Source organism: Sceloporus undulatus, chromosome 1 (genome assembly GCF_019175285.1).
Source record: "Sceloporus undulatus isolate JIND9_A2432 ecotype Alabama chromosome 1, SceUnd_v1.1, whole genome shotgun sequence".
Taxonomy (NCBI): Eukaryota; Metazoa; Chordata; class Lepidosauria; order Squamata; family Phrynosomatidae; genus Sceloporus; species Sceloporus undulatus.
In genome coordinates, this window is record NC_056522.1 from 298325798 (window position 1) to 298353521 (window position 27724).

Below are 27724 nucleotides of genomic sequence, written 5' to 3' on the forward strand. Positions count from 1 at the left end.
AACATACAGAATCTACTCTAGTTCTAACTGAAATCTGCCCAGCAAATATGGAAAACAAAACAATGGCATGCAGATTGGAAATGCCGAATAAATTCCAACTACAAGAAAAGGGACACTAGGGATTGCAGTAGCCACAGGATACTGCAATAATTTCCCATGTAAGTAAAGTGGTACTCTTCAACCAACAGTATATATACCCTACTTTCTTCCATGCCAGCATTCTCTGAAGATGGCAAAATGTCAGGAAAAAACACTTCTAGAAGATGGCTTCATAGCCCAAAAAGCCCACAAAAAACTATGGATGCCAGCCGTGAAAAGCCTTCAACTTACATTGATACTCATATGTCTACAACAGAGGCTTTTACCATATATGAAGTGGGAAATGTTATATCCAAGCTAGTTTCAGGAAGGAAGAGCACTAGGGATTATATTGGATAGTGGAGTGCACTACTTAATAAGAAAATCAGCCTGTGCTTAAGATAATAGCAAAGCCTTTGATTTTAAGATCACTCTTAAACAAATGAGAGTGCCACAACATTTTATTGTCCTGGTGCTAACCTGTACTCAGGACAAGGGCTACTATCAGGACAGAACAGGAGAAATAGAATGCTTTCCAATTGGCAAGGGGGTCATTTCCACAGGCAGGTCGTAAACAGGTGCCAGGTCACCCTCACACCCTGGGTAGCTCCTCCCATTTAGCTCCTAGTAGGCAGGGACAAAAACCATAATAGACCGCCCCCCATATAGGGAGGAGCTAGCCCCCTTGAAAGCCGCTCTTCTTCCTATGTACGTTCCTAGCAGGACGTGTCCTTTAGAGCCAGCAATTCTTTTGTTGTTGTTTTTTTTACAGCTGGTCTGAGAGTCCCAGCTGGCCTCCTTTCCTCTCTCCCCTTGTCTTCCCTGGCGGAGGCTATGGCAAAAGACCATGGCAAAGGACCAGGGTGAAGGGCTTTCTTTGGCTCAGGCACCCCCAGTTTCAGACGCAGTAGCAAACAGACAGCAGCTGCTGTCCCCAGATGGAGTTGAAGGGACGTGGCCAGGGATGGAGTTTACCCTCCACACTGCTGAAGAGGTCCCTTCTCTCTGCCCGGTCCATTCAGGGCCAGGTGTCGTGGAGGAGGTGGTGGCGGCGGTGACAGTGAACCCCTAGGAGCCTGTGAGTATTTACCTGGAGCTTGCTGACTTATCTGGGGATTTTTGCTGAGGAGGCAGCCTCATTTTGAGGGGTGGCCAGGTTGGCCCCAGATGGACACTGGAAGAGACCCCCATTTCAGTCCCCTCCCCTGACTCTGCCCCAGCAGAGTTGCCATAGGCTGCACATCCCATAAGCCTCAGCCACCAAGGGTGAGAATGGCGCTCCCTTCATGGGGAGCTCTCACAGGAGGGGGGACTCAGGGGCTTCTCTAGCTCCAGCCGCCTCCTTCTTCGGGCGAAAAAGCCGGGCCTTGAGTGTTGCACTGTTCCCAGCAGTAGCAGCCTTCAGGATGGGGACAGGTGGAGCGTAGGTCCTGTTCCGGGCCAGGGAGGGCTCTTCCTTGGCTGAAGAGTTCACTGACTGCAGTGAGGGTGACCTGTGGCGGCAGCTGCCATTTTGGATGCCAGGATGGGGGTCTCCATCTTGAGCACATGGATGGCAGCTTCCATCTTGATCATGTGGTCAGCGGGTACCATTTGGCAATGGCTACCATTCTTCAATCAGCAGAGAATCATCCCCATTTTGATTCCTTTCCTCTGGTGGCCCAAGCCTCCTTGGGAGCCATGGCTGGCAAGTGCCACTGAGAGGAGGAAAAGATGTCCCTCTCCAACACCGAGGCCAAGATTGGCTAGATGGGATGGCCAGTCCTGGGGGATAGATGGAGCCGATCCCTCTTCTCATAGCCAGAGGAAAGGGACAGATGGAGACCAAGTGACTGCCCAAGGTGACTTCAAAGAGGGTGAGCTGTCCAGTGGGGACGATCTATAGGACACGGATTCCCTTCCTGGTTCCACGTGCCTTTTTAAGGCTGACAACTTCCGCAGACTCCTTAAGAATATAGCTAAAGCCCTTGGAATTCCCATTCAGTCTGACCACAAGCCCCCTCAGGACAGTGAGCTGCCCAGGGTTGGGGAGGAATTGTTCCCAGTGTCAGTGCCTCTTTGGCAGCAATTCCCTGTCCAGTCAACCTCATGCAAGTGATAAAAAGTGAATGGAGCAGGACGGCCTCTAGTGGTCCATGTCATAGCTCGGTTAAGAGGCTATACAATTTTCCTAAGCTAGTTATGGAAAGCCTGCAGGTCAAAGACAAGGATAAGAAAAAATGCCTGCCAGAGGGCAGAGAGGGGGTGAAAGGAAGCAGTCTAAATCTAGATGTCAGTCTTTTCATTCCCCCAGAGCCTTCTCCTCTACCTCCTCTTCCTCCTTCCAGGCGAGGGACTCCAGACCCTTCAGATAGTGCTGTGGCAAACCCAGGCTCAGTCTAGACAGCCTCATTCATCTTTCCAGCCCAGAGCTCAGTCCGGGGCTGGCTGTGGATCCCCAAAACACCAACAGGCCTGATGGGGCACCTCTAGTGGAGGACAGAGTCAGGGACTAGGGATCAGTGGGTCCTGGAAACCTTGAGCTCGGGATATCGATAGAGTTCTTTTGCCAACATCTCAAGAGGATCAGATTGATTTATTAAAAATATTTATATCCTGCACTATATCATGGATCTTAGGGTGGCATACAATAAAATCAACTTAATCAGTTGAAAATACAGTGCATGCGGGTGCGACATACGCAGCTTTCAGCATATGCTGCAAGCTGCCCCTGAAAACGCCCTGGCATGCCCCAGAAGAAAGAGAATCATAGAATCTAAGGCCGGTTACAAACCGGCATTTGGGACGTCCGGAGGACGTCCCATTTTAAAAAAGGGGCGTCTCTTCTAGACGCCCCTGGGCCTAATACGGACTCCGTCCGTACAAGATGGCGCCGGCCCTTCTACATGGCCGGCGCCATCTTTGCGTATCGGACGCTGAGCGTCCGTACGCGTCGCGTCCTTTGTGACGTAGCAAGTGCGCTCCTGGCGCCTCGCTACGTCGCAAACGCGACTCTAAAAGAAGCTCCGTGTGGAGGCTCCGGCTCCCCCGCGGACCAACCGGCGGCGGCGGCGGCAGACCGCCGCAAAGTGGCGGTTTGTATCCCGCCTAAGAATTGTAGAGTTGAAAGAGACCACAAGGGCCATCTAGCCCAACCCCCTGCTATGCAGGAAATCTCAATCAAAGCATCCCTGACAATCATAGAAGTTATGGGGCGTGCACCTGTGCCACATGTGTCACAGCGCAGACACAAGCCCCATTATTTCTAATGGGGCTGCAGTATACGCGGGATTTCCCTTACACGAGGGGTCCAGAACGGATTCCCCATGTAAGTGAAGGGCCCACTGTAATAACAAATGATTTAAACAGAATAAATATACAAAATAATTTAACAAGTGAAAATGAGGAAGTTTAAACTTTTCCCCAATATTTTATGCTAACTAAATCTTTTGGACTACTATTCTGGACTGGACACTAATCAAGAGTTAGAAACGGTAGTGCTGTAAGTATAATAGTGATCTAAGCAGAAGGTAGCTTGACCAGGGTCACTAATAACAAAGTATCATCATCCAGGTGGTTTCATAAATTGAGTACCAGCCTAAGCTGATAAAAGGCACTCTTGTGCCTTAAATTACAAAGCTGAAACTGTGAGCATCTTGAAAGCATAAAGCTGATATTTTAGGAAGTATATTTTTTCCATCCCTTATCCTGATTGAAAGAATGAAAAGAATAGGCTAGAATGACTGTTGCTTTGATGGTCCATCACAGGATCTGTGTGGCAGGATGCCACATAGATATTTAGGGCCCGAACAGACAGGTCAAAATAAAGGTGCTTCAGGTTACTTTGAAGGTACTTTATGCTATTTAGATGACATACACATCTTAAAACGCCAGAAGCTGTGACAAAGCTGCACTCCATACCTTAGGACTGGAGTGTGGCTTTGGCGCAGCTTCTGGCCTCTTAGGACGCATGCATCATTTAAACAGCATACCTCCAAAGCGACCCAAAGCAGCTTTATTTTGGCCTGTCTATTAGGGCCCTTACTTCACATCACTTGCTGCACTGAAACACACTCAGACTTCCTGAAACATCTCAGCACCCTTTTATTAGCACACTCCTGTCAAGTTGTTGTTGCTACTGCTGTTTGCTTAATTCCCCGTGATACTTTCTGATAGCTATGTTTCAAAATTGCCCTTCTCTGCTGGTCTGATACTTACCCCAGACTTTCAGTATGTTGTGTTTTTTACTGCTCCTTTTATTTCATGTTTTATTGGTTTTACTGTTGGTTTTTATGGTGATATTTCATCATGCAGATCAACTTGAGAGCTTTGCCTGTAGGGCAACTCATAAATGAAACAAAAATATTATTTTAGGGACTGTACAAATGTATAACCTTGAAACAAGAAAAATCAGAACTGTAAAATGCAAGGAGATTGTACTAATCCTAGTACATTCCTCATATTTCAACTTGATTAGACCGAAAAACCAAAATCACAGTGGTGGTGGACAGTCCTTTTCTGTCTCTAATAAAATGCATAATATCCAGTTTTTGAGATTTCGTTTCACATATTAGCCCTGTTCTATTTGGCTGCCTAGTTTAGTGGTGCTAAAAAAATTGGTAGATGTCTATGGTCTTCTTTTTTAAAAATTGCATTCTTGCAAAGTAAGAGAAAAGCTCTACCTAACATTAATATAGAAATGAACACCAATGTAAAATTTTGCTGTTTGTGCCTTTGAGTCTTTTGCAATGAGTCTTTCATAACTTCTGGCAACCCTAAGGCAACCCTATCATGTATGAGTCCTTTAGAAAATAGCAATAGTAATGTTGCTTGCTTCAACAAGACTATTGAATTGATCCCGCAGATGTCTGTAGTCATACTGTCTTTCAGATGATGTGAAATCCAAATATCTTGTATCTGGCTCTGTAAATGTTTTTCTTAAAAGAGAAAAAAAAACTATGAAATGCTATGAAAACTTTAGTCCTACATGATGGTAAATATTCTCTTGAACAGGAACAGAAACTGGTGGAAAGCATTTTCATAATGACTTGATCACACTCATTATTTATTGCTTGCTTACTTACAAAACTTTGTTTCTTATTCTACTTCTGATTTTAAGACAGTTTTATCAGATGGCAAATTCAAGACTACCAGTGAAAGAATTCTAGGAAAATTACTGGTAGAGGTGTTCAGCCATCCTCAATTGTAGTTAGGATCATCTTTTGATATTGCTCAGAATTAATTATCCTGGAATATAACTTTTATGGGTAATGTATTGAATTTAGTTGCAGATATAATTTTAATTTCATATTGAAGTGGGAAAGCTGCCAGCCAGTTGATTTTAGGGTTGGATGGATCTTCTGTGAGTGCTGGATCTGTCTCTATATTCAGGCTTGACATTGTCTCAAAAATGTCTTTTTAAAAACTGAGATGCTAAGCAAAGAACAACAATCTTTATTTGGTTTGGAAATAGGCTGAAGTAAGTCCAAGGGAATCAGTGTGGTATAGTGGTTTCAGTGTTAAGACTACAACTCTGGAGACAGCCATGGAAACCCACTGGAGGAGTGGTCACACACTCTAAGCTCCAGAAAACCTTGTGATAGAAACCTTAGGGTCACCATGAGCTGGAAATGTCGTGAAGGCACTCAACAACATGAACAAGATGAATTATCAGGGATACCTGGACATCTAAGCCATCCCATAGTGTGTAAAAATAGTTGTGAAAATATATTTTTTTTGTTTTTCTCCTATGCCATGTCTTCATTACAAAACAGGAACAGGAACTGGTTCTTGAAGATTTATCTCACTGAGAAAAGAATCTTAACATTTTATTGCTAATTATATCCAGTAAACGGTATGTTTAAATAGCTATGGCAGCACCTCCCACAAAGATAATTTTTAAAAATCCAGCACATTATTATGCAAAACTCATTCCCATTCTCTGCTGTTTGTTGTCTTAAAGTGATGTACTGGACAGTACATTTTTCGTAGATGTCTCAAAAACAAATTTTCTTCCCCCCTCCCGCCCAACTTATGTCAACCCTAGGGGGAACGTATCATGAGGTTCTTGGCAAGATTTCTTCAGAGGGGCTGCCTTTACTTTCTTCTGAGGCTGAGAGAATGTGACTTGCCTAAGGTCACCCAGCAGGTTAGGTCTCTAGATCTGGTCTCTAGAGTCATAGTCCAATGTTCAAACTACCTCACCACACTGTCTCGTCTAGAATCTCTTACTAATGTGTACAGTTCTTGAGTAAGTTCTCTGCCGCCTCGATCCTGCTGGAGAGGCAGGATAAAAATAAAATTTCTATTCTGTTCCATTCAGAGAGAAAATCTGAGAGATGGTAAGGCACTATCCAGATTTTTTCACAACCATCTATCTTCCAAGGATCTCATAATGGCATCTGTGGGCCAAAACAGATGGCCCTTTTGCACTACTGTCTGGGCGGCTTTGGAGCATGGCATTTATATGCCACTCATCCTGAAGCTGCCCAAAAGCCACCCTGTCCATTTCCATGTGGGCAGCTTCAAGGTGCTCCGGCTACACAGCATTTATACACCACACCATGAAGCTTACCGCACTGGGCTTGTGGGCCGTTCTCAGAATGGCCCGGCAGGAAATGGAACGAGTGGGGGACGGATTTTACCGCACACTCCAGTCCCTCACTCGTTCCGTTCCCCCTCTCTTCTGTTCCCATTCCGTTTCAGAGGGAACGCTTTTTGAGAACTGTTCTGAACAGTTCTCAAAAATTGCCCCCTCTGGAACGGATTGAGGACGGAAGAGAGGGAGAACGGAACGAATGAGGGACTGGTGTGTGCAGTAAAATCTGTCCCCCACTCGTTCCGCACTCATTCCTGCTCCTTCCGTTCCGTTCTGAGAACAGACCCAGGAGGACCTGTGCAGTAAGCTCCCTTGTCAGAGCATTCTAAAGCTGGCTTCCAGCGCCAGTGGGTCAGGAAAAGCCAGCTTTTTGCTGGCCAAAAAGGAGCAGCTCTTTGCTGCTCCTTTTTTGGCCAGGTTGAAGGTGGATTGGGGCTGCAGTGTGTTGTTACTGCAGCCCTAATCTGTCTTTCACCCCTTTGTTTCTTGACAATTTTGCCATCACAATGAACTGCCAGGTAGATTCAACTGGGGCTGAGCAAATTATCCATTGAACTTTATGACTAAGTGGAGATCTGAACCCAGAACTCTTAGTTCAACATTCTTAACCAACTGTCCACACTATCTCTCAAGACATTCTGTTCAGGATTTAATAGTTTCAAACTATTATGCTAAGACAATTAAATTCCATTTATTTCCTGTAGAGATAGGACAAATAACATAAATTGAGGGTCATTTGGTAAACATGTTGGATAACTATCTTGAAAGTCTACTAAGGAAACCAACAAATGCCAATTGTACTTTAGTGGTCCATGGTACAAACTATTGGAAGTAGTTTATAAATACCATCAGTTTAAAACAATGACATGCCCCTGTGATACGTAAATATATCCCCTATTTTTAGATAAGTGGCACACAAGTGGATTTGAATGACATGTCAAGAAGATGAACAGAAGCCATGAAGAGCATTTCCCACTGCTACCTGACAGGCATTGGGCTGTGCAGTATTTCACATAAGTACTACCGCAATCTTTTGGAAGCAGACTGCGTTTTCTTCTCCATATAGATGAGTACATGAATAAATCAGTATAATGGAGCTGGTGCAGAATTTGTATTCCAGCAGTGTCTGCTGTTTGTAAGACAAACCATTTTAAAAAAAGGAAAAAAAAATCCAAGATGAAAAACTCTTAAAACTTGCAGTATCTGCTTATATATTCTTGCTTCCCTTCAGGATCTCTTTGTCAGTACTTTGTTACTCCTGTGTAGTGTGTAGGCATGAACTGTTTTAACAAAACTAATTGTCTGTTGGCATGGAATTGTATTTATTTACTTAATTATTACAGTTTCTTAGAAGCTTTTTTCTTAAATTTTGGCCTGTCTGTATGGGCCCATGGCTACTTCTTTGAAAACTCATCTTAGAAGGAAAAAGGACAGGGAAAGGCAATTAAGCTCCAACTTGCTGCTACATGTCTCATAAGCACAGAGCTCATTTCACACTTGTTTTCCTCTTGCTGGCAACATTTGGTGAAAGAAATGACAAGAAGAATCCCCCTTCACTTTAGAAATACCTGTATTTAGTTATAAAAGTCTAGCAACCCTCTATTTCAGTGTGTCTTATAATGGCACAAATTTAAAGGTTTGAGACTTATCCCAGCAACTGTGCTTTTCATGGGATTGGTTTTGGTATAATCTGTAGCAATCTTGGAGGGACAGGTGTTGGATGTAATCAAACAATGTCTGAACCTTATTTCACACACACTTATAGATCTTCAACTCTTGGTAGCCCTATCCATCTACAAAATAAAAAGTCATAATAATGAGGACAAGCCTTGGATTGTACCTAAAATTATCTTGAGGGGTTTTTCCCAATTGTAATGTGCTTCTAATTTTCTCTGTTTACTAGTGCATCATAGCCCTGATGTTAATGCAGGGGTGGGAAATGAGGTGTGGGCCACATTAGCCTCCCAAAGAGCTTAGAGGGCCACAACCCAACACATGCAGATGCACACACATATTGCCACCATATGCCATAATAATAATAATAATAATAATAATAATAATAATAATAATAATAATAATAATAATTTATAGCCCGCCCAATCACAAGGAATCCAGGCGGGTTACAACAGTAAAAAAAAAGATAATAAAATAAAATACAATAAATAAATAAAATACAATAAAATTAAAGAGAGCGAAGTGAGTACATTCACAGTTAGGCCTGATGGAAGTTGGGCCTCTCTTTTTCACTCCCTCCCAGGTCTGATGATGATGTCATGGAGGGAGGGCTCTTCTTCTTGAGGCAAGGATTTTATTTTAATTAATTTTAATTTAATTCTTCTCATTAAATTTAAGAGAAGAATTGGTGGATAGAGTGACATAAGTCACAGTAAATGGGGAGTAGAACTAGGTAGGGAAGGCCTGCCGGAAGAGATCTGTCTTAAGAGCCTTCTTAAAGGCTGTAAGAGTAGAAATGTCACGGATCTCCTTCGGCAGGTCATTCCATAGCTTCGGAGCTGCGATGGAAAAGGCCCTCTGGGTGACTGAACTTAGCCTAGATTTTATTGGCTGAAGTAGATTCTTCCCCGAGGACCTTAGAGTGCGGGACGGACAGTATGGAAGTAGGCGATCTCTTAAGTATTCTGGACCCAAGCCATGTAGGGCTTTGAAGGTAATCACCAACACCTTGTACCTTGCCCGGAAACTAATTGGCAGCCAGTGAAGGGATTTCAAAACCAGTGTTATGTGATCGGTACGACGAGTATGATCTAGTGAGCCATATGCCCACTAGGGTGATGGGGACATTTTTGCTATGGGGGCTCAACTATTTGATGCACAGGAGAGTCCTTTTTAGAAGATGCTTTCTGATCAAGAAAAAAGAAAGTAATTTCCTGTTTTTTTTTTGGGGGGGGGGGGACATGGCAAAAATATCCCATAAACCTGCCAGATGACATTTGGTGGGGAAAGATTTTTTTAAAAAAAATTCTGGGAGGCTTGGTATATAAACCATTGGATAATTAGCTCATCTTTGCAGCATGTAAATATTCTGGCAGCAGGAGAGGGCGAGGAAATGTTATTGACCTGATAGCTTGGGAAGGGTGTTGGGGACTAAGAGATTGGAAAGGATATAGCAAAGTGCACAAGACCAGGTGTCATTCTTCTTAACCTGGACATTTTTCTAAAAGGCATGTAAAGCACATGATTCAAGGCATGTCTACTGAGGAGTAATCCCCAGAGCAATAAATTTCAGGCATACAAAGCACAGATCAGTCTTGTATACCACTACTCAAGAATAAGCTCCAGAACCACAGCTCGCTCCTATATACTGTATCTTGTTACTGTTTTTGTTTTTGGCTACTAAGCAAAGCTGTTTTTTTAAATAAATATATAATATATAATATATAATATATAATATATAATATAATATAATATAATATAATATAATATAATATAATATAATATATATATATATCCTAGCTTAGAATGCCTATGAAACCTTTATCCAGGCAAACCCTCCTGTTCTGCAAATCAGAGCTCCTTTTCAATGCAAAATCTTGCCAATCTACAAGCCAGAGCATGAGTTTCATTCAAAAACTTTCTGGTCTCCAAACTGAGTAGTAATAGCTTCTGATTACAGATATACAGTAAGTGTACCAGGATCTGGATTAAAATGATCCACTCATGTAAGCTCAATAAGATGATGGGGTGGATCATCTTGAAAATCACACCTGGAAGTAATGAACGAAAAATTCTGAATTACAAGGAACCTTATAATATAAACAGCTGTCTGAATGACCTGACTGTAGTGCTACCTTGCACTGTGAACTACATCACAGTTTGATATGCTGAAACTGTGGCACAAAATTGATGAGTTTTCAGCTGATATAAAAGAACTTCCAGGCTCTTCTTCATGTTCCACTTATCACCAGACTGGAATTCTTCAGAGTTCATAGATGTCTGTTTTTAGCAGAGTTGAGTACAACGAAGCAGATGTGAAGCTTAGGGCTAAAGTAGACATGACACGCAATTGCTTGCATCTTTCCCCTGGCTTAAAAAGAGTAACTGAAAGCAGACTTGGTGGGCTGTGAGTTTGAACATAAGCATGACAGAGACTAAGGGGTTGCTCAAAGCTTTCCCCATCAGCAATTTATGCACTTAAAAAACAACAACCCACAACCCAGCTTTTTCCTCCCTCCATGCAAAAAAAGATGTCTGTATCTTTCTTCTGATAATAACTTGAATTTTTCCTCAGAGGAGCAGTAACAGTAACAAGAAAACTAAAACATCAGAGGAAGGGTAATTTGATATTAAGCAGCCCAGACAATTGTTCTTATTGAGTGGTATGTAAAATATTGTACATAAATAATAAATTATTTTTTGACAGTTGGAATAACTCTCAAAATGGGAGAAAATCTGGTTGGAAAGTATTAAGTTGCTCTTTTTCACTTTGAATCACATCCTCATGAGGCTTTTGGTTCTTTAAAATTATAAGAAAGATTCACAACTGCTTGGCACATTTATTTAGATGTTACTATCGTACTGCTGCTTGGTTTAGAATGCTGCTCTCCTGGCCTGTTGTTGTATGTGAATTCAAAATGACCCTACTTGTGAGAAGAGTTGGATTCAGACCATCTGAAGGACTATATCTCCCTATACAAGCCAGCCCACATGCTAAGATTGGCAGGGGAGGGCTTTATCTCACTCTCACCACCTTTGCAGGTACAGTTGGCGAGGTCTCAGGAGAGAGCCTTCTCCGTGGCTGCTCCCAGACTGTGGAACTACTTCCATGGGAGGTCATGTCAGCCCCTTCCCTGCTCTCTTTCCATTGGCAGCTGAAGACATTTTTATTTAGCAATAGCATTTAATAATAATAATAATAATAATAATAATAAATTGTATTTAATGTTTCCCCGCCTCTCCCAGTGGATCAAAGCGGGGTTACAGACTAAAAAAGCACAAAGTGTTTACATAAAAATTCAATTAAAAGCAGCTAAAAATAATAAAATATACAACATCATACAGTAACAATAGCATCAACAAACAAGGCAGGGATCATACACAGACAGGGCAAGTCATTCATATTAGGGGGGTATTCATATCAGGTGGGGTATGCTCGGCTAAAAAGCTCAGTTTTAATCGCTTTTCTAAATGTTTCTAACGAGGTTGCCGAGCGGATCTCCTCAGGGAGACTGTTCCAAAGTCTCAGAGCTGATGTTGAAAATGCTTGTTGCAAAGTAGCAACATACTTAGAGTTTGCTATCTCCAATAGGTTCTTACCCAATGTTCTAAGAGTGCGGGGCGGATTATATAGGGAGATGCGGTCCCGTAAGTAACTCGGGCCCAAGTTACTGTGCCCGGAAGCAGATAGGGAGCCAGTGAAGATCTTTTAAGATAGGTGTAATATGGTCAAACCTTGATGAACCGGTGACCAATCAGGCTGCCATATTTTGCACAAACTGAAGCTTCCGAACTTAGTACAAGGGTAGCCTCATGTAAAGCGCATTACAGAAATCTAGATGAGAGGTTAGCAGAGCATATACCACCATTTCAAGGTCCCTTCAGTCTAGGTAGGGTAGCAGTTGGCGTATCAACCGAAGTTGATAGCAAGCACTTCTGGCCGTCACATCTACTTGAGATGTCAATTGCAGGGACGAGTCCAGAAGTACTCCTAAACTGCGAACTTCGTCCTTCAGGGGAAGTGTGACCCCGTCCAGGACAGGTTGACAAATTTCCTTCCTTAGGCCCGAGGAACCTATCACAAGTACTTCTGTTTTCTCTGGATTCAGTCTGAGTTTGTTTTCCCTCATCCAGCCCATTACCGACTCCAGGCAGGCATTCAGAGGAGAGATGCCATCCTTAGTCACTGCATCAGTCGGAGATATAGAGAAACATATCTAGGTGTCATCAGCGTACTGATAACACCGTGCCCCATGTCTCCGGATGATCTCTCTCAGCGGTTTCATGTAAACGTTGAACAGCATGGGGGACAGAATAGCTCCTTGAGGGACACCAGATGTCAGTTCCCTCTTAGAGGAGCAAGTGTCCCCCAGCTTCACCATCTGGAATCTGCCTGAGAGGTAGGATTGGAACCACTGGAGTGCAGTGCCCCCGATGCCCATCTCCCTCAGGCGCTCCAGAAGGATACCGTGGTCAATGTCCAAGAGCACCAACAAGGTCACACTTTCCCTGTCAATGCCCAGACGGAGATCATCGACTAAGGCGGCCATGGCAGTCTCAACTCCACATCCCGCCCTGAAGCCAGTTTGAAATGGGTCCAGATAATCAGTTTCATCCAAGACAGCTTGGAGTTGGAAGGCAATCGCTCTCTCGATCACCTTGCCCAAGAATGGCAACAGGGAGACCGGTCTATAATTGTTTCTCACCAGGGGGTCCAGGGAGGGTTTTTTCAGCAGCAGTTTAACCACTGCTAATTTCAGTTTAGATGGAAATTTTCCCTCCCGGACTGATGCATTGATTATGAATTGTAACAATGTAGTTACGGCATCTCCTACCTGGGCAGTCAACCAAGAAGGGCAGGGATCGAGAGTGCACGTCGTCTTCTTTACACATCCAAGGAGCTTGTCCACTTCATCGGTATTTACAAACTCAAACTCCATTGTTAGACTGCATTTTTGGCATGGTCATTTTTGCTTTGAAGGATGACAGGATGATGAGGCATACCCCCACAACTGCAGTTAGACCTTGGGCCACTGGTGGACATAGGTTGTCAGAGAGGATTGCCATATTTACTAAGGCAAGTCTGATAATCAGAAATATTTGATGTTTTTTGAGAACCAGGTTTATATTAACACTTAGGAATCCTGTGTCAAGGTTTTTGATAACTTTAATACATCATACAGTGCCCCCCCCCCACGTAAGGGGAATTCCGCATATGCTCAAGCCCCATTGAAAACAATGGGCAGTGTGCTCGCAGTGGTGCATAGTATGCCTGTGCCATATGTTTGATTGTCGTGTGGCTTCAGCGTAAGCTTGAAGCCGCATATAGTGCACCCGTGTACAGCGCAGGTGCATTGTAGTTTGTTTCTGGTGGGTAGTTGTAACACAACCTCTGGTCTAACAAATACAGTGTTTTGCAGTATTTTTTCTGTCATTTGAATTTTTCACATTTTGTTGTGTTACAACATAGAACTGAAATGGAATTAATTGACATTGATACATAACAGCGTGTTAAGTCGAAGGCTTTCATGGCCGGCATCCATAGTTTTAGCCCAAAAAAACCCACAAAAAACAACAGCGTGTTAGTCTGTAGAACCCTTGACCTGTTTATCACATTACACTCTTTGTTCACCAATGACCATTGTTAAAAATGGACTTGTCACTTCATTTGCATACATCAAATATTTTGAATTTGAATTGACATTTTCACACACTAATGGCATATGTAGGCTTTCCACTTCACCAAATGCAGCTGAGGAAGCAGACTGAAGTCTATGAAAGTTCATGCTGCTAACTTCTTGCTTTCAGTTAGTCTCAAAGATGCTACGAGATCTCTGTACATATTAATTGGCATTGTTACCATTTGAGATACATGTGGCACAAAAGTTAACTAAACGTAAGTCAACTGGCATTTATTTATTACCTAAATGATCACTCTTTGAGGAGGGGTAGATGCACTTTTGGCAGCAATTACATTTGCAAGTCTACTTGGCAAAGGGGTAGAAGAGATCACCACAAAGGGGCAGCTTCAAGCCGCCCCTGAGAAGGCTGGATTGGTGCTGTGACAACCACACACTGTGGCCCTAATCCACCTTTTTGCCAGCCCACAAAGAAGCAGCAAAATGTTGCTCTTTTTTGCGCTAGCAAAATGCCAGCTTTTCTCACCCCCGCCACAGCTTTACAGTGCTCTGGTGGTGCATGGTGTCTAAATGCTATGCCGTCAGAACTTCCAGAAGCCGGCTGTCAGGTGGGCAGCTGGGTGGCGTGAACACGGCTTCATGTCATCATGGGTGTGTGTGTCGTGCATATGCCATGCCCCCAAGCCAGCTGGAAGCCAGCTTTTCATGCTGGTCTGTACCGGCCCTGAGTCTCTATCAGCTTTTTACATTTAGAACTTGTGATTTTTGTTCATTCTTCTTGGCAAAATTGCCCCAGCTTGGTCCGGTCAGACAGTGACCATTGGAAAAATAGCACCTTTCACATCTTGGCATGGATTCTCTATTTGATTGAGGCCTAGGCTGTGACAGAACAGTGACAGGACTGTGACAGTGTTGCTTTGGTTGTGTACTAGGGTCACTGTGCTGCTGGAAGGTGAGCCTCTGCTCCAGTTCCACAATCTCTTGCAGACTGAAACAAGCTTTCCTTTAGAATCTCCCTGCTTTTGGCTCCAGTTATTGGCTCCAATTATTTTGGCTCTTGCTTTTCGTTCCAATTATCTTACCCACAATCCTCCTGACATGATATTGCCCCCCCCCCCCCCCCCCCCGGCATGCTTTAGCATCAGATGGCATTCTCATGGCAAAGAGCATTCTTGACTTTGCACCATAATCCTTGTAGCAATGCTTTAAAAAATCACTTTTGATCTCATCAGGTCAGAGAATCTTTTTCTTCATGCTATCTGTGTATCCCTTTTGCAGTCTCCAAGTAGGCTTTGATATGGGTTTATTTCAGCAATTGCTTTCCTCTTGCCACTTTTTCATAAAGCCTAGCTTTGAGGAACATCTAGGCGATAGTTGTCTAATGGACATTTTCTCCTGTTTCAACTTCAGATTTTCCATCTGCTTTAGTTAGGGTTGCCATACTAAAAACTGGAGAGGGCTCCTGTACCTTTAATGGGTGCATTGAAGAAGGAATTTCAGCAGATGTTGTTTGTTACCTGCCCTCTCTAGGTTTCAATATGGTAACACTACCTTCAGGCTCTTGGTGAATGTTTATGAACAACCTTTTCAGAGTTGCAGTTGGGCTACATTTTTCAAATTTTTAAAAATTGATTTCTAACTGGCCTTGCTGACCAGGGGATTCTGGGAGATACTGTTCAAATTATATCTTTTCTGGAGGATTCTGGGAGTTATATTCTAAAAATGAGGTCCTCCAAACTCTGGTTTGGAGGGACTGTTTTCAAAGAGCAACTCTCTAGCTTTTTTTAAGTACAAGAAAAATGATATATAATTGTCTGTGTTTTCTGCATTACACATCACGTTTCTACCTTGCTGCATAGTTTTTTTGAAGTTGTTGCTGGAAAAAGCCATAAAACAAGCTAATTGTAGGAGAAAAGAAAATAATTTCTTTTTTTAAAAAAAAGATGTCCTGAGACACAGTCATATGCTCCAATGCTAACCAAGTCAGTGGGTAATGTTTGTGTTTTCTGTATCAGAACAGCAATTTGAACAGATTGCTTTTTATGGAACAATTTTACCTCAGGTAGAGGATGACTTGCAGAAAGACTTATAAAATAAACAGAACGTGGAAAAGGTCACTACATTGTTAGACTGAATTTTTGGCATGGTCATTTTTGCTTTGAAGCAGGAAAAGAACACTGAAAATAGAGACTAGAAAATACAGAGACTAGCCATGGGTCTCTCTCTTTCTCTTGAAGGAAATAGAAGACTAAAAGAAAAGATGGGAATTGCAGTTCCCTTGGCTAGTGACAGAGAGGAAGTACCCAGAGAGTGAACTTAGGGGAAAGAAATGATGGAGTCTCAGCAGCAACAAATAAACATTCCAAAGAGAAGTGGAAAAAGCCAAAAGATGATACTCAACCATAGCTGAGGGCACACCTCCCCAATGAAGTGAACAAAAACATTTCGGATTGAAGATGCATTTATACCCCCAAATCAAAACATATGTTTTGCAAAGAGTTTAAAAGCATATTTGATGTTATCCTGGGAATGGCTACTCAAAAAGGGTTTCTTTGATGTCGTCCTGGGAATGGATGTCACCTAAAAGAGGTTTCACACTGAGGTGTTATACACATTGATACAATTGGAAATATCCTTTGATCTGGGGACAGGCAGAGGAAAATGGAAAAGAATTTCAAAGGGGTACAATTGTCTCTAGCTTTTGGCAGATGTCTTCCTGTTGCTGTCTTTTCCTATCTTAAATGCAAAATAAGTTGGTAGGGGAATACATGTCATCTTGTGCATCACTCATGGTGAAGCATGCCCAAGGTAAAGTGTGTTTTAGTTGTGTCTTTTAACTTCCTTAGGGTCCCACTACTAGGGTCCCTTTAACTTGGGTCCCGTGAGCTTCAAAAACACCTGCCAGATCATCCTGACTTCCAATCATGTTTCCCACTAGATATCAGTTATGGTTATATATGTAGAAGGATATGCTCTGACATGTAATATAATCTGTGTCTAAAATATACTTTCCAAGTTTAAGATTTCTTTGGACATGTGGATCTGCTACTTTAGAAAAAGTAGGCAGTGTAGCAGAATAGAGGTCTGTTGCGAGCAAGATGTAGTTCCTTGTGAAGAAGATAGATGTTTGAATACTCTTCCACATCAGAATTCCTTAACTATGAAAAATGATCCTGTGAAGAAATGGGATAATATATGAATGGGGATCAAGAAAATTCATCATGGGATAGGCTACAGTAAGGACACTGATTTATTTAAAACCTTGGAGGGGCACCAGGAGACAACATCTTTAAGTTCCAAAAATCAGGTGTAAAATGTTCACTCAAAACAATGTATGGATTTATCTACTACAGCAAAGCTACTGAATAAGATGGCAAAACTCAGTGTAGTCACATCTTTATAGTCATTGTTATGTTTGATTTAAAATCTGGAGTCTTTAAAGGTATTTCTTATTATGAATTTTCCCCTTCAAGAGCTGGAGTGTCACAGCAGTAACTCTCAGGCAATTTATTTTCTCTTTCCTTCAGAATGATGGCTCCCTATTTCTGAGTTGTCCTTGGATCCTGCCCTGAAAAATATGGTAGATGGTGTGCAAGTGACATTTAGTTGATACGTCTCATTTTCTGCTCTACAATCCCAGCAACAAACTAATCCATCTGCAAAAAGTCCATGCCATAAAAATTGGTATTGCTTTGTTTTTGAAAAATACTAAATCAGTTTAAAAGTTACTGTGACTGCTGTTAAATTATATATACACATTATTGCCAGCCAGCAGAAGCATTCAGTTCAATGGCAGTCCCTTTCAGCTCTGAAAGTTTCCTTATCCAAATGCTTGCCTGTTTGGTACTCTCTCTCTTTCTCTGTTTGTGTGTTGCTTGTTTGTGAGTGACATGTACATATACAGGCATGCATGTTTGATTTGAATTTGATCACAGAATTGAATGGCCTCTGCACAGGAAAGGAATGAACTATTGGTGGTATACTACTTTGCTGCTTAAGAAAGACTAAGCAGACTAAGATCAGGAGATACAAAAATGATTATCTCTTAATCTTGAAATTCATTGTGAGAGGTTTTACCCTGTAAATGGGGTATATATATATGTAGTAAGTGAGAAAATATAAATAAATTTGTATTGAGAAATGTATTCTTTTTCAACAGCCCCAAGAGGGAGAAGACAATTTGCTGTAGAGTTGCTACTGAAAGCTAAACTGTACATAGATGATATTGTAATTTCACAGGTTTGTTTCCATTTCACAGTTCTGAGTCCATCCATCAGTCACATTCATAGTATCTGAAATGTGTATTTCTGGATTAATTCCTAACTGCAATTTTAGACTAGGAGGAAAAAGAAAACTGTCAAAGATGCCAGAAGCTATGGAGAACATATTATGATTACATGGTTGGAGAAGATTTATGATGAGCATGAAAGTTGATGGAATAGTAAAAAAGTGAACCAATGGCATTACTTTGTCTCTTCAAATAATACCTTTTTTGGAGGAGGATATCTTGTTAGTGATGTTTCATTAGTGTATCTTCTCCAATGAACAATGTAGTGATGATTGGTATATGATTTAAGCATCTCTCATTTGCTCCTAGCACTTGTAATTTTTTTTTTTGTGATTTCCAAATCCTATTTTTCTGCTTTCATCATCTGAATCAGTTAACATGGGGTGGGCAGACTTTGTTTTTATGCTTTTTCCCTTTGCCAGATCTAGTGGCAAAATAGTAGCAGAAGCAGTTATAGTTAGCTACTGCATCTCATGATGATTCAATGGGGTGATCTGCCAGTACTGATAAAAATTTACCTCTAATTAACCAATATGTAGCTCATCAACCCCCACAGAAGGACCTAGTTACACTGGTTGGTATATGTAACTATTGTAGTTGGATGTAATCTCCTCCTATCTTGCACAGTTATCCAAAACTATCAAATTCCCTGTTCTCATATCTATTCTCCCATCACTGATTATCTTAAGTGAAGGGATATTTGAAGGTAATTATGAGTAGAAAATGAGAGAAAGAAAGGAGATGGCAGAGTTCCTGTAGATGTAGGACTCTTGCATTGCATTTCATCTGCAGATTGTGGGTTTTCTGGTGTATGTGTCCTGATATGTAGTCTTCAATATGCCTCAGGTATTTATGGGTTAAATTGAAAGGATTATTTCTGTGATGGGCTTTTCACTATCCCCCACTGAAACAGCAGCTTAATCAATGTACACTTTCATTTTATCAGTATGGAGTGAGGGCATAGTTTAATTTACTATGAACATGGCATAACATTGGTGAAAATGTGCTTCTCTTGTTGCTGGTTAGACAGAAATGCTTGCTTGCTTGCTTCCTGTCACAATTTTGTCCACACTAAACCTATATCTAAGTACAGAGATAGAGTAAGATTAAGGTAAATAGAATAATCTCTTTTTCTTGAGATTCTAGCATTTCAGTCATATGCATTATTATAGCATGTGTTCTAAGAACAGAATTACTAATTACTCAGTTACTTACAAGATAGTTCCATACCCTGATCTGTGTGCTGCCCCTGGTAATCCACTGAGTTGCATGCTGTCTTATGGGCAAATTATGTTGTGCAGTGCTATTTACAGCCAAGGTTTCACACCACAGGATGTGCAGTTGCTATCATATTGAGACCCTTCCTTCCTCTCTTCTCGCTTTTCAGTTCCCAAAAAGAAAAGTGCTTATATGAGTCCTTTAGAACACAGAGGATTTACTTCTGAGCAAAAGGCATGGCTTGCTCTTTTCTTCTTACCTTTCTCCAGTTACCATTTTCAAAAGGAAATCACTCTTAATTGAGAGATGCTGGCTGTATCATTTTAGTAGGGACTCCAGCTGACACATTGATCTAACTTGTCTCCCCTCTTTCCTTCCCCCCAGAGGACAAGTGGGCAGGGAGAATAGTTAGTTGGGTGCCTTCAGGGAACAGCATCCAACATCTATCTGGCTGCCTTTCTTAATCCAGAATAAGATGGGAGGAAAAAGATTGCAAGTTGGATGCTGAGCCTTCAGGCAGGTTGAATTACACAGTCCATCCACTGAGTTGAGGAGATGGCTGTGATCCCTGCATGGCCACCAAGATGACCTTTGCTTCCCTTTTAGCCTCAACTTTGGGAGCCCCATCAGTAGAATTTATTGTTCTGAAATGGCAGGATGATGAGGCATACCCCCACAACTGCAGTTAGACCTTGGGCCACTGGTGGACATAGGTTGTCAGAGAGGATTGCCATATTTACTAAGGCAAGTCTGATAATCAGAAATATTTGATGTTTTTTGAGAACCAGGTTTATATTAACACTTAGGAATCCTGTGGATTAAATGTAGAATTGTTGGCAAAACTTGAAATGTTTGGCTGCAATGACTTAGTGTTGTGCTGTAATGATGGCTGTTTTTATAAGGTGAGTGTCACCATAGCCAACCAGGTGGGTGCTGTGCGTAAACCCCTTCCTTTCTTTGTCATATGTTACTAAGCCTTTCAATGAACAACCTGATTTAAAAAACTCTGATTGCTCTGTATTTGTTTCTGATATAGAGCTCTTTCTTGATCCATACTCTTTCATTTTTCCCCTCCTGCAGCAAAAGCCAAATCGAAATGTGGCTCTACCTTCTTTCCCTGTGCAAGTGGAATTCACTGTATCATTGGCCGCTTCCGATGCAATGGTTTTGAGGACTGTCCAGATGGCAGTGATGAAGAAAACTGCAGTAAGTATCTATCAGCTTGAAAACAGAGAAACGTTCCTCCTTTTTCATAGACTAGGTGATGTGATGGGTTATTACTAATTTCCCAGGATTGAATTCAGAATCAAAGTTCCTGGTAGCCAACATTTTAAAATCTGAAGGGTTATGTAGTTTTTTTAACTTGCCTGTATAACACGTATCTTTATGTAGACCAAGCAACTTGCTTGTCTTTGAACTGTAATTTAATCTACCCTATTCTCCATGTTTATAAGGCACATTTCTTTGTAACTGATCTTTTTTAAATGTTTAGGTCAGAATAGGATATCTGGTAACAGATGAATTTCAGAATGAGAAGTCGTGGACCCTTAACATATTTCTTTACAAGAGACATGCTGTAGTACAGAAGTACAGAATAAAAATGTTCTGTTTATAGTGCCATTTTGAAGGGAATCATTTATTTTTGTCATAAATTGGGCTCCTAAGGATTAATTGGGCTCCTAAGGATTAATTTGCTGTATGATTCCAGGTTAGCATGTATTTTCTTTCCTTTTCTCTCTTTAGTTAGTAGTATTCTTTTCCCTTTCTTAGCAAGTAGCAATAGCAAATACATTTCTATACCTTTTATCAGTGAACTAGCACTCCCTAAGTGGTTTATAATGTGTAAGCCAATTGTCCCCAACAGGCTGGGTACTCATTTTACCATCCTACAAAAGGATGGAAGGCTGAGTTGACCTTGGAGCCCTCCAGGATCAAACTTGCAGTGTTGTGGCTGCAGGACCGGCATTTAACTACTGCGCCACCAGGGCTCCTTCTACAGTCTGGTGCCTCTAGATGTTTTGTACTATAAATTTCAGGATTTCCTGACCATTACTTACAATGGAAGCTGATTTCTCAGACTTCAAGAAGGCACCAGCTTGGAGAAAGCTGCCTTATCCTCGCTTCCTATTTATTTATTCAGTTGCTAATTTTTGCCCCTTCTTTCTGCCAAAATTGGTGCTCAGAGTAGCTAAGATCAATAATTTTAAAATAAAAACAATTACTGTTAAAACATGAAAATGGATTCAAAATACATCAGTAAAAAGAAACAGCAGGCTTCTTCAGCTGTAACCAAGCATAGATGTCAAATGCTTGTCTGAATAAAAGGTATTTACCTGCTGACAAGGACAACAGAATCAGACCTCCATCAGCTGTAGACCTTGGAGCTTTAGACCTTCAAAGTTGCCATCAAGAAAGGCCTCTCTTATATACCCATCAAAGGTCGATTACACTGAGAAAAAGGCCTTGTTCTCTAAAGATCTTAAAACCCTGGCAAGCTTCTAAAGGAGAGTGATTTTTTAGATTTTTGGGTGTTTTTTTTTCAAATACTCTGGTCCCAATTGTATAGTGATCTAATTTTGTTCAGAAACAGGCAGTGAAGCAGTTGTAACAAGGGGGTTGTATATTTCTAGTAATCTGCTCCAATCAACCTGTTTGCAGTGTTCTGGACTAACTGAAGTTTCCAAACACTTTTTGATACAGAGCACATTACAGTAATCCAAATGAGATGTAAATAAGCTATTCATTGCCATGACTAGTTCACACTTCTTCCAGGAACATGGTGCAGTTTCACACCTGTACTGTGAAAACAAAATCTTTGTAAGGTCTATGTAAGCACTGTTTCTTCGTCATGATCTCTGTGCCTTACACATTAGGGTTTTGCACATGCGCTGAGACTCCATTTGGAAGTTCAAAAGCTGAGCAGATTGGCGATTAACCCCGCCCACTCTCATGTACTGAGCATGCCCTAACCTGCCAATCTATCTCCACCTTCAGTTCTCTTTCATCCACCAGAAGAGTAACTTCATCTTGGTTGTTCTTGAGCTATGTACTCTCATGTACAGTTATAATTTGGTATTTTTATATATATATATTTGTTCATAGAATTATAGAATCATACAATCATAGAATCGTAGAGTTGGAATAGACCACAAGGGCCATCCAGTCCAACCCCCTGCCAATCAAAGCATCCCTGACAGATGGTCATCCAGCCTCTGCTTAAAGACCTCCAAGGAAAGAGACTCCACCCACTCTGAGGGAGTTTGTTCCACTGTCTAACAGCCCTTACTAATGTTGAGGTGGAATCTCTTTTCCTGTATCTGCATCCATTGTTCTGGGTCTTGTTCTCTGGAGCAGCAGAAAACAAGCTTGCTCCCTCCTCAATATGACATCCCTTCAAGTATTTAAACAGGGCTATCATATCACCTCTTAACCTTCTTTTCTCCAGGCTAAATAACTAGACCCTTCACCATTTTAGTCGTCCTCCTTTGGACACTCTCCACTTTTTCAACATCCTTTTTAAATTGTGGACACAATATTCCAGGTGGGCACAATAAACTGGACACAATATTCCAAGTGGGGCCTGAGCAAAGCAGAATACAGTGGCATGATTACTTCTCTTGATCTAGACTCCATACTTCTATTGATGCAGCCTAAAATTGCATTGGCCTTTTTAGCTGCTGCATCACACTGTTACCTCATGTTCAACTTGTGGTCTACATGGACTCCTAGTTCCCTTTCACATGTTGTCTCGTTCAACGAGGTGTCCCCCATCCTATATCTGTGCATTTCATTTTTTCACCCTAAATGCTGTACCTTACATTTCTCCATGTTGAATTTCATTTTGTTAGCTTTGGCCCAGCTTTCTAGTCTATTCAGGTTGTTTTGAATTTTGTTCCTGTCCTCTGGAGTATTAGCTATTCCTCCTAATTTGCTATCATCTGCAAATTTGATAAGTATGCCCCCAAGTCATTGGTAAAGATGTTGAATAGCACTGGGCCCAGGACAGAGCCCTGTGGGACCCCACTGGTCACTTCTCTCTGGGATGAAAAGGAGCCATTGTTGAGCACCCTTTGGATTCGGCTGGTCAACCAATTACAAATCCATGTAACAGTTACATTGTCTAGCCCACCTTTTACAAGCTTGTTTGCAAGAATGTCATGGGAAACTTTGTCAAAGGCCTTAATGAAATCAAGATATACTATATCCACAGCATTCCCTTCATCTACCAAGCTGGTAATTTTATCAAAGAAAGAGATCAGATTTGTCTGTCATGACTTGTTTCTCTGAAACCTATGTTGACTTTTTGTGATTATGGAATTGCCTTCTAGATGTTCACAGACTCTCTGTTTAATGATCTGCTCTAGAATCTTTCCTGGTATTGATGTCAGTCTAACTGGACGATAATTGTTTGGATCCTCTTTTTCCCCCTTTTTGAAGATGGGGACAGTATTTGCCCTCTTCCAGTCTGCTGGGACTTCTCCTGTTCTCCAAGAGTTTTCAAAAATTATTGCCAATGGCTCCGATATTACATTTGTCAGTTCTTTTAATACTCTTGGATGCAGTTCTTGAGCTATGTACTCTCATGTACAGTTAAAATTTGCTATTTTATATCTATATTTTTCTTCAGTTCTTTTTCTTCATTCTTGTTCTTTCATTCTGTCCCCCTCCCCTGGCCCAAAAAAAGAAGTTAGTTTTTTTTCCCATCAGGATTCCCGCCTGGATGGGTGCTCCCTTTTTCTACTCTTATGGCCTTTACTTTTATTTTTAAATTTTGTGACTCCTGTTGTTGTAAAGTAGCACTCACAGACAGGCACTCTCAATTTCTTTTTTGTTTGGAAGAGATCCATGTTGTCAAGCACTGGTCAGTCTGCCATTCTTTTACAATGGAGGCTCTTTGGAATAAGGCTCAACATCTCAAAGTTTTCTGTTAGGAGCACTCTCTGTCGGTGGCTGCTCGTACAACCACCACTAAAGATCCTCTGACTCTTGTTCCCATATCAAAATTACTGAAGATTTTGAGGAGGACACCACCTTCATCGACAGCCTTGATACCTGGTCCCAATCTCAATCTCCATATTGGTACTGATCCAGCATCAATACTGTACTCTCAACCTTGGCATCGACAGCATCCGTCCGACAGCATTGATACCCTCGACTTCAGTTTCACCTCGATTCTCTATGGATTCTACCCCTTCAATAGTGACCCCTGCTGTCTCCTCTCCCTCCTTACAAGAGGTGCCTTCATCTTCTCAGTCAATGAAACTTCATGTACAAAAAGCCAATAAGTGGCCTTCAGCTCCTGAAGGTGGGTCAGACATCGACCCATGAAAGTTTCAGGAGAGGAAGAAGCATAAGCATGTTAAGCCCTCAGCACCAGCCCTGACAACCACTTCAACTTCAATACTGACATCTCAGGGCCAGCCGCTTCTATACCCCTTTAATTCCCCATTGTGGACTTGATGTTGGGTATGCTATTGACATCGTTACCAAGCGTGGCCTCAATACCATCATCTGAGCCCATTCCATCTGTGTTATCAATGTCGATAATGACGATCCCAGCATCATTACCATCCCAGATCTTAGCTTCACCATTGATAGCTGATAGACTCTCTTTCTCTCCTCTGCATCCGTGATCCCAATGCACTTCTCCAGCCAGATCTCATCATTCTCCAGCTCCCTATGGGGGTCATCCCAACCTGTCCCATCCATCCTTGAGGCTGTACTACCATAGAGAGGATTCTTTCTACACCTTGGCTTCCTACATGGAGTGCTATAGAACAGAGGACTACTGAAGAGAGCGACCTTCCTCTTACAGATCCTACTCTCCTTCTTATTGGGATTGATACCACTGATGGGAACGCTCCTGCCATTTATCATCTCAGTGTCGGAGGAATATTCAATCACCTCAGGAGCAGAGTCACCCCATCCATCTGCCTCCCCCAGGTAATTCTGTCACAGAAGGTCACAGAAGGGGCAGGAACAGAGGCTGCTCCTATGACTCTCCAAACCTTTTTCAGAAGGGAAATAAGCAGACTTTTCATGCACAATGACTATCTCAAGTTAGTGCCTCACTTACTTGAGATCCAAGGCTTCAGTCCTGCTTTGCAGAAACCAGAATCCCAGAAGATAAATATAAGTGGCAAGTCTTCACGAGATTCTGGTCTACCCACTTTTCCATCATGACTGAGCTTCTGTTCTCCTACCTTCCATGGAGATCATAGCTAAAGAATACGACAAGCCAGTCAAAACCAGTCATTGCTATTCTACATGTTGCTAGAAATGCAACAATTTACTAATTTCATTGTCAAACTAAGCAATAAGTCATTTTAGCAATTTTATTCCTGCTTCAACAAACAGTTTGAAAATTGTACAGCTTTCGGAAAATTTGCCATTTGGAACTTACTCTGCAGAAAATTTGTATGGTGATTGGGTTTTTGTTTTGTTCTTTTGGAACAAAAAACAGAATTTTCTGCATAGAAAATAATGTACTGAAAATGAAATTCTCTATGAAAAGCACAGCCATATATGAATTATGAAGATTCTTGTAGGTCTAGGATTCTTTTTGTTAGGGTTTCCCAACACTCAAGAAACACATTCTTCAACCATTTTGAAATTATTCTAAAATATTCCTTCCATCCCTTTGTGTTATAGCTTGATATGAGAAATCTTTACCTATTCCAAAAGTTGGTGACCTGGTCACTGTGTATCCTCCAAAGCTTTTCTGCACCCAGATGAAATTACCCCAAACCAGCATGAGCACTTGGAAGAGATGGCCCTCTGCCACAGCTTTGACTGTGCTGTCACTGGCCTGTGTCGTTCCACAGCAGTCTCTGTAGCATCCTAGGCCTAATTGAAAATACCTTAGTGAAAATTAAAATGGACAAACAGAGTTTGCATTGTGGCAGCTAAGGGATCTCTACACTCTTCCAACTTAGCACACACTCAGTCATGGCCTGCATGGTGGCCAGAAGATGTCTCTGTCTTAGAAAGTACTGAGTGAATAGCTAGCCCAAGTCCATCCTAGTCTTCCATTGTTCACTGACAAACACCTGTATCTCAGGAATCCTGGCCCTCCAGAGATTAAATCTCTATCTAAAGATGCAGAAATTTTACATAGAGAGCCTTCAATCCCTCAGAAGCCCATCAGGAAAGGCAACTTTCAGTAATGGGCCAATAACTTTGATATCTGGATCTGAAGAAAAAATTATTTTACCAAAAGTGATAAAAGTGACTGAATAATATCTCTCTTACCTGTTTTGCTAGTCTGAGGGAGATGATGGTTATTGGGAGGGGAAAAAACATTTGTGATAGCTATTTATTATTATTATTATTATTATTATTATTATTTGCTTCTTGGTATAAGGGACACCAATTCTTGACAGTTATAAACAAATATAAACAGATTGGGGGGGGGGGGTACACATCTTTACTAGAGGACAGTTGAATGTTGTTGTTTTAATTGTATTTAAAGGAAAAGGACAGCACACTCACTTTGTAAGGTAACAAAAGGGACAAGATTTGCAGGAAGATAGCCTAATACATTTGCTTTTTCACTGTTGGCATCTCTTTGGTAGCACTCATATTTCTTTGACCTTTTTATTTATTCACTTATGCCATCTCTCAGTAGCCTTTGTGTTCATCTTGTTTTTGTGCCTCTTGAAACTTGAGGAGCAAATTCCCACCAGATGGAATGCAATTGGAAGAAGAGAGTTTAAGGACAGGGAAATCACTTTAGGCTATACTTGAATAAACAGGGCTGGAAAGGGCGTTGCAAAATACACCTTGAATTGTAATTCTTAGGTCAGGACAAGATAGAGCAAGAGAGAGAAAGAGAGAGAGAAGTAAAAAGAGTAGATATGTTTTGAAAAATGTTAAATTATTAATCCCAGTTGGAATCAAAAGAATAAATCTGCTGTACATTTACCAGCTTCGTAGCATTCAGTGACCTGGAATAGATAGGTTATATTTTTACATTGGTATACATCGTGGGCCTTTTTCTTACCCTCCTCCCCGCAATTGGCCAGGTGGCAAGCCATAGGTCCAGCCTAGACTTTTCCATCACATACCAGTTTTCTGTGTGCAACAAAAAGAATTGTATAGAGGGGGAAATCGATGATATATTTTGTTCAGGCAACCTGAAGTGCATACAGTACAGATTTTCTACTATCTAACAAAAACAAAAACTCAAAAGAGGGGCTAGGATGAAAAACTCCACCCCTTCCTATATTTTAAAGTGGAAGAACAAGACAT

The 27724-nt window shown here is 41.5% G+C and overlaps 1 protein-coding gene across 3 annotated transcripts in view; it reads left to right on the forward strand.

The window, feature by feature from the left end:
• Positions 1 to 27724, forward strand: part of LDLRAD3 (low density lipoprotein receptor class A domain containing 3) — a 223381-nt gene that overhangs the window by 87544 nt on the left and 108113 nt on the right. For all 3 annotated transcript variants that reach the window (XM_042453883.1, XM_042453875.1, XM_042453865.1), the window contains exon 3: positions 20555 to 20680. In XM_042453883.1, the coding sequence (XP_042309817.1) occupies positions 20555 to 20680 (126 nt within the window). The remainder of the gene's footprint in view (positions 1 to 20554; positions 20681 to 27724) is intronic.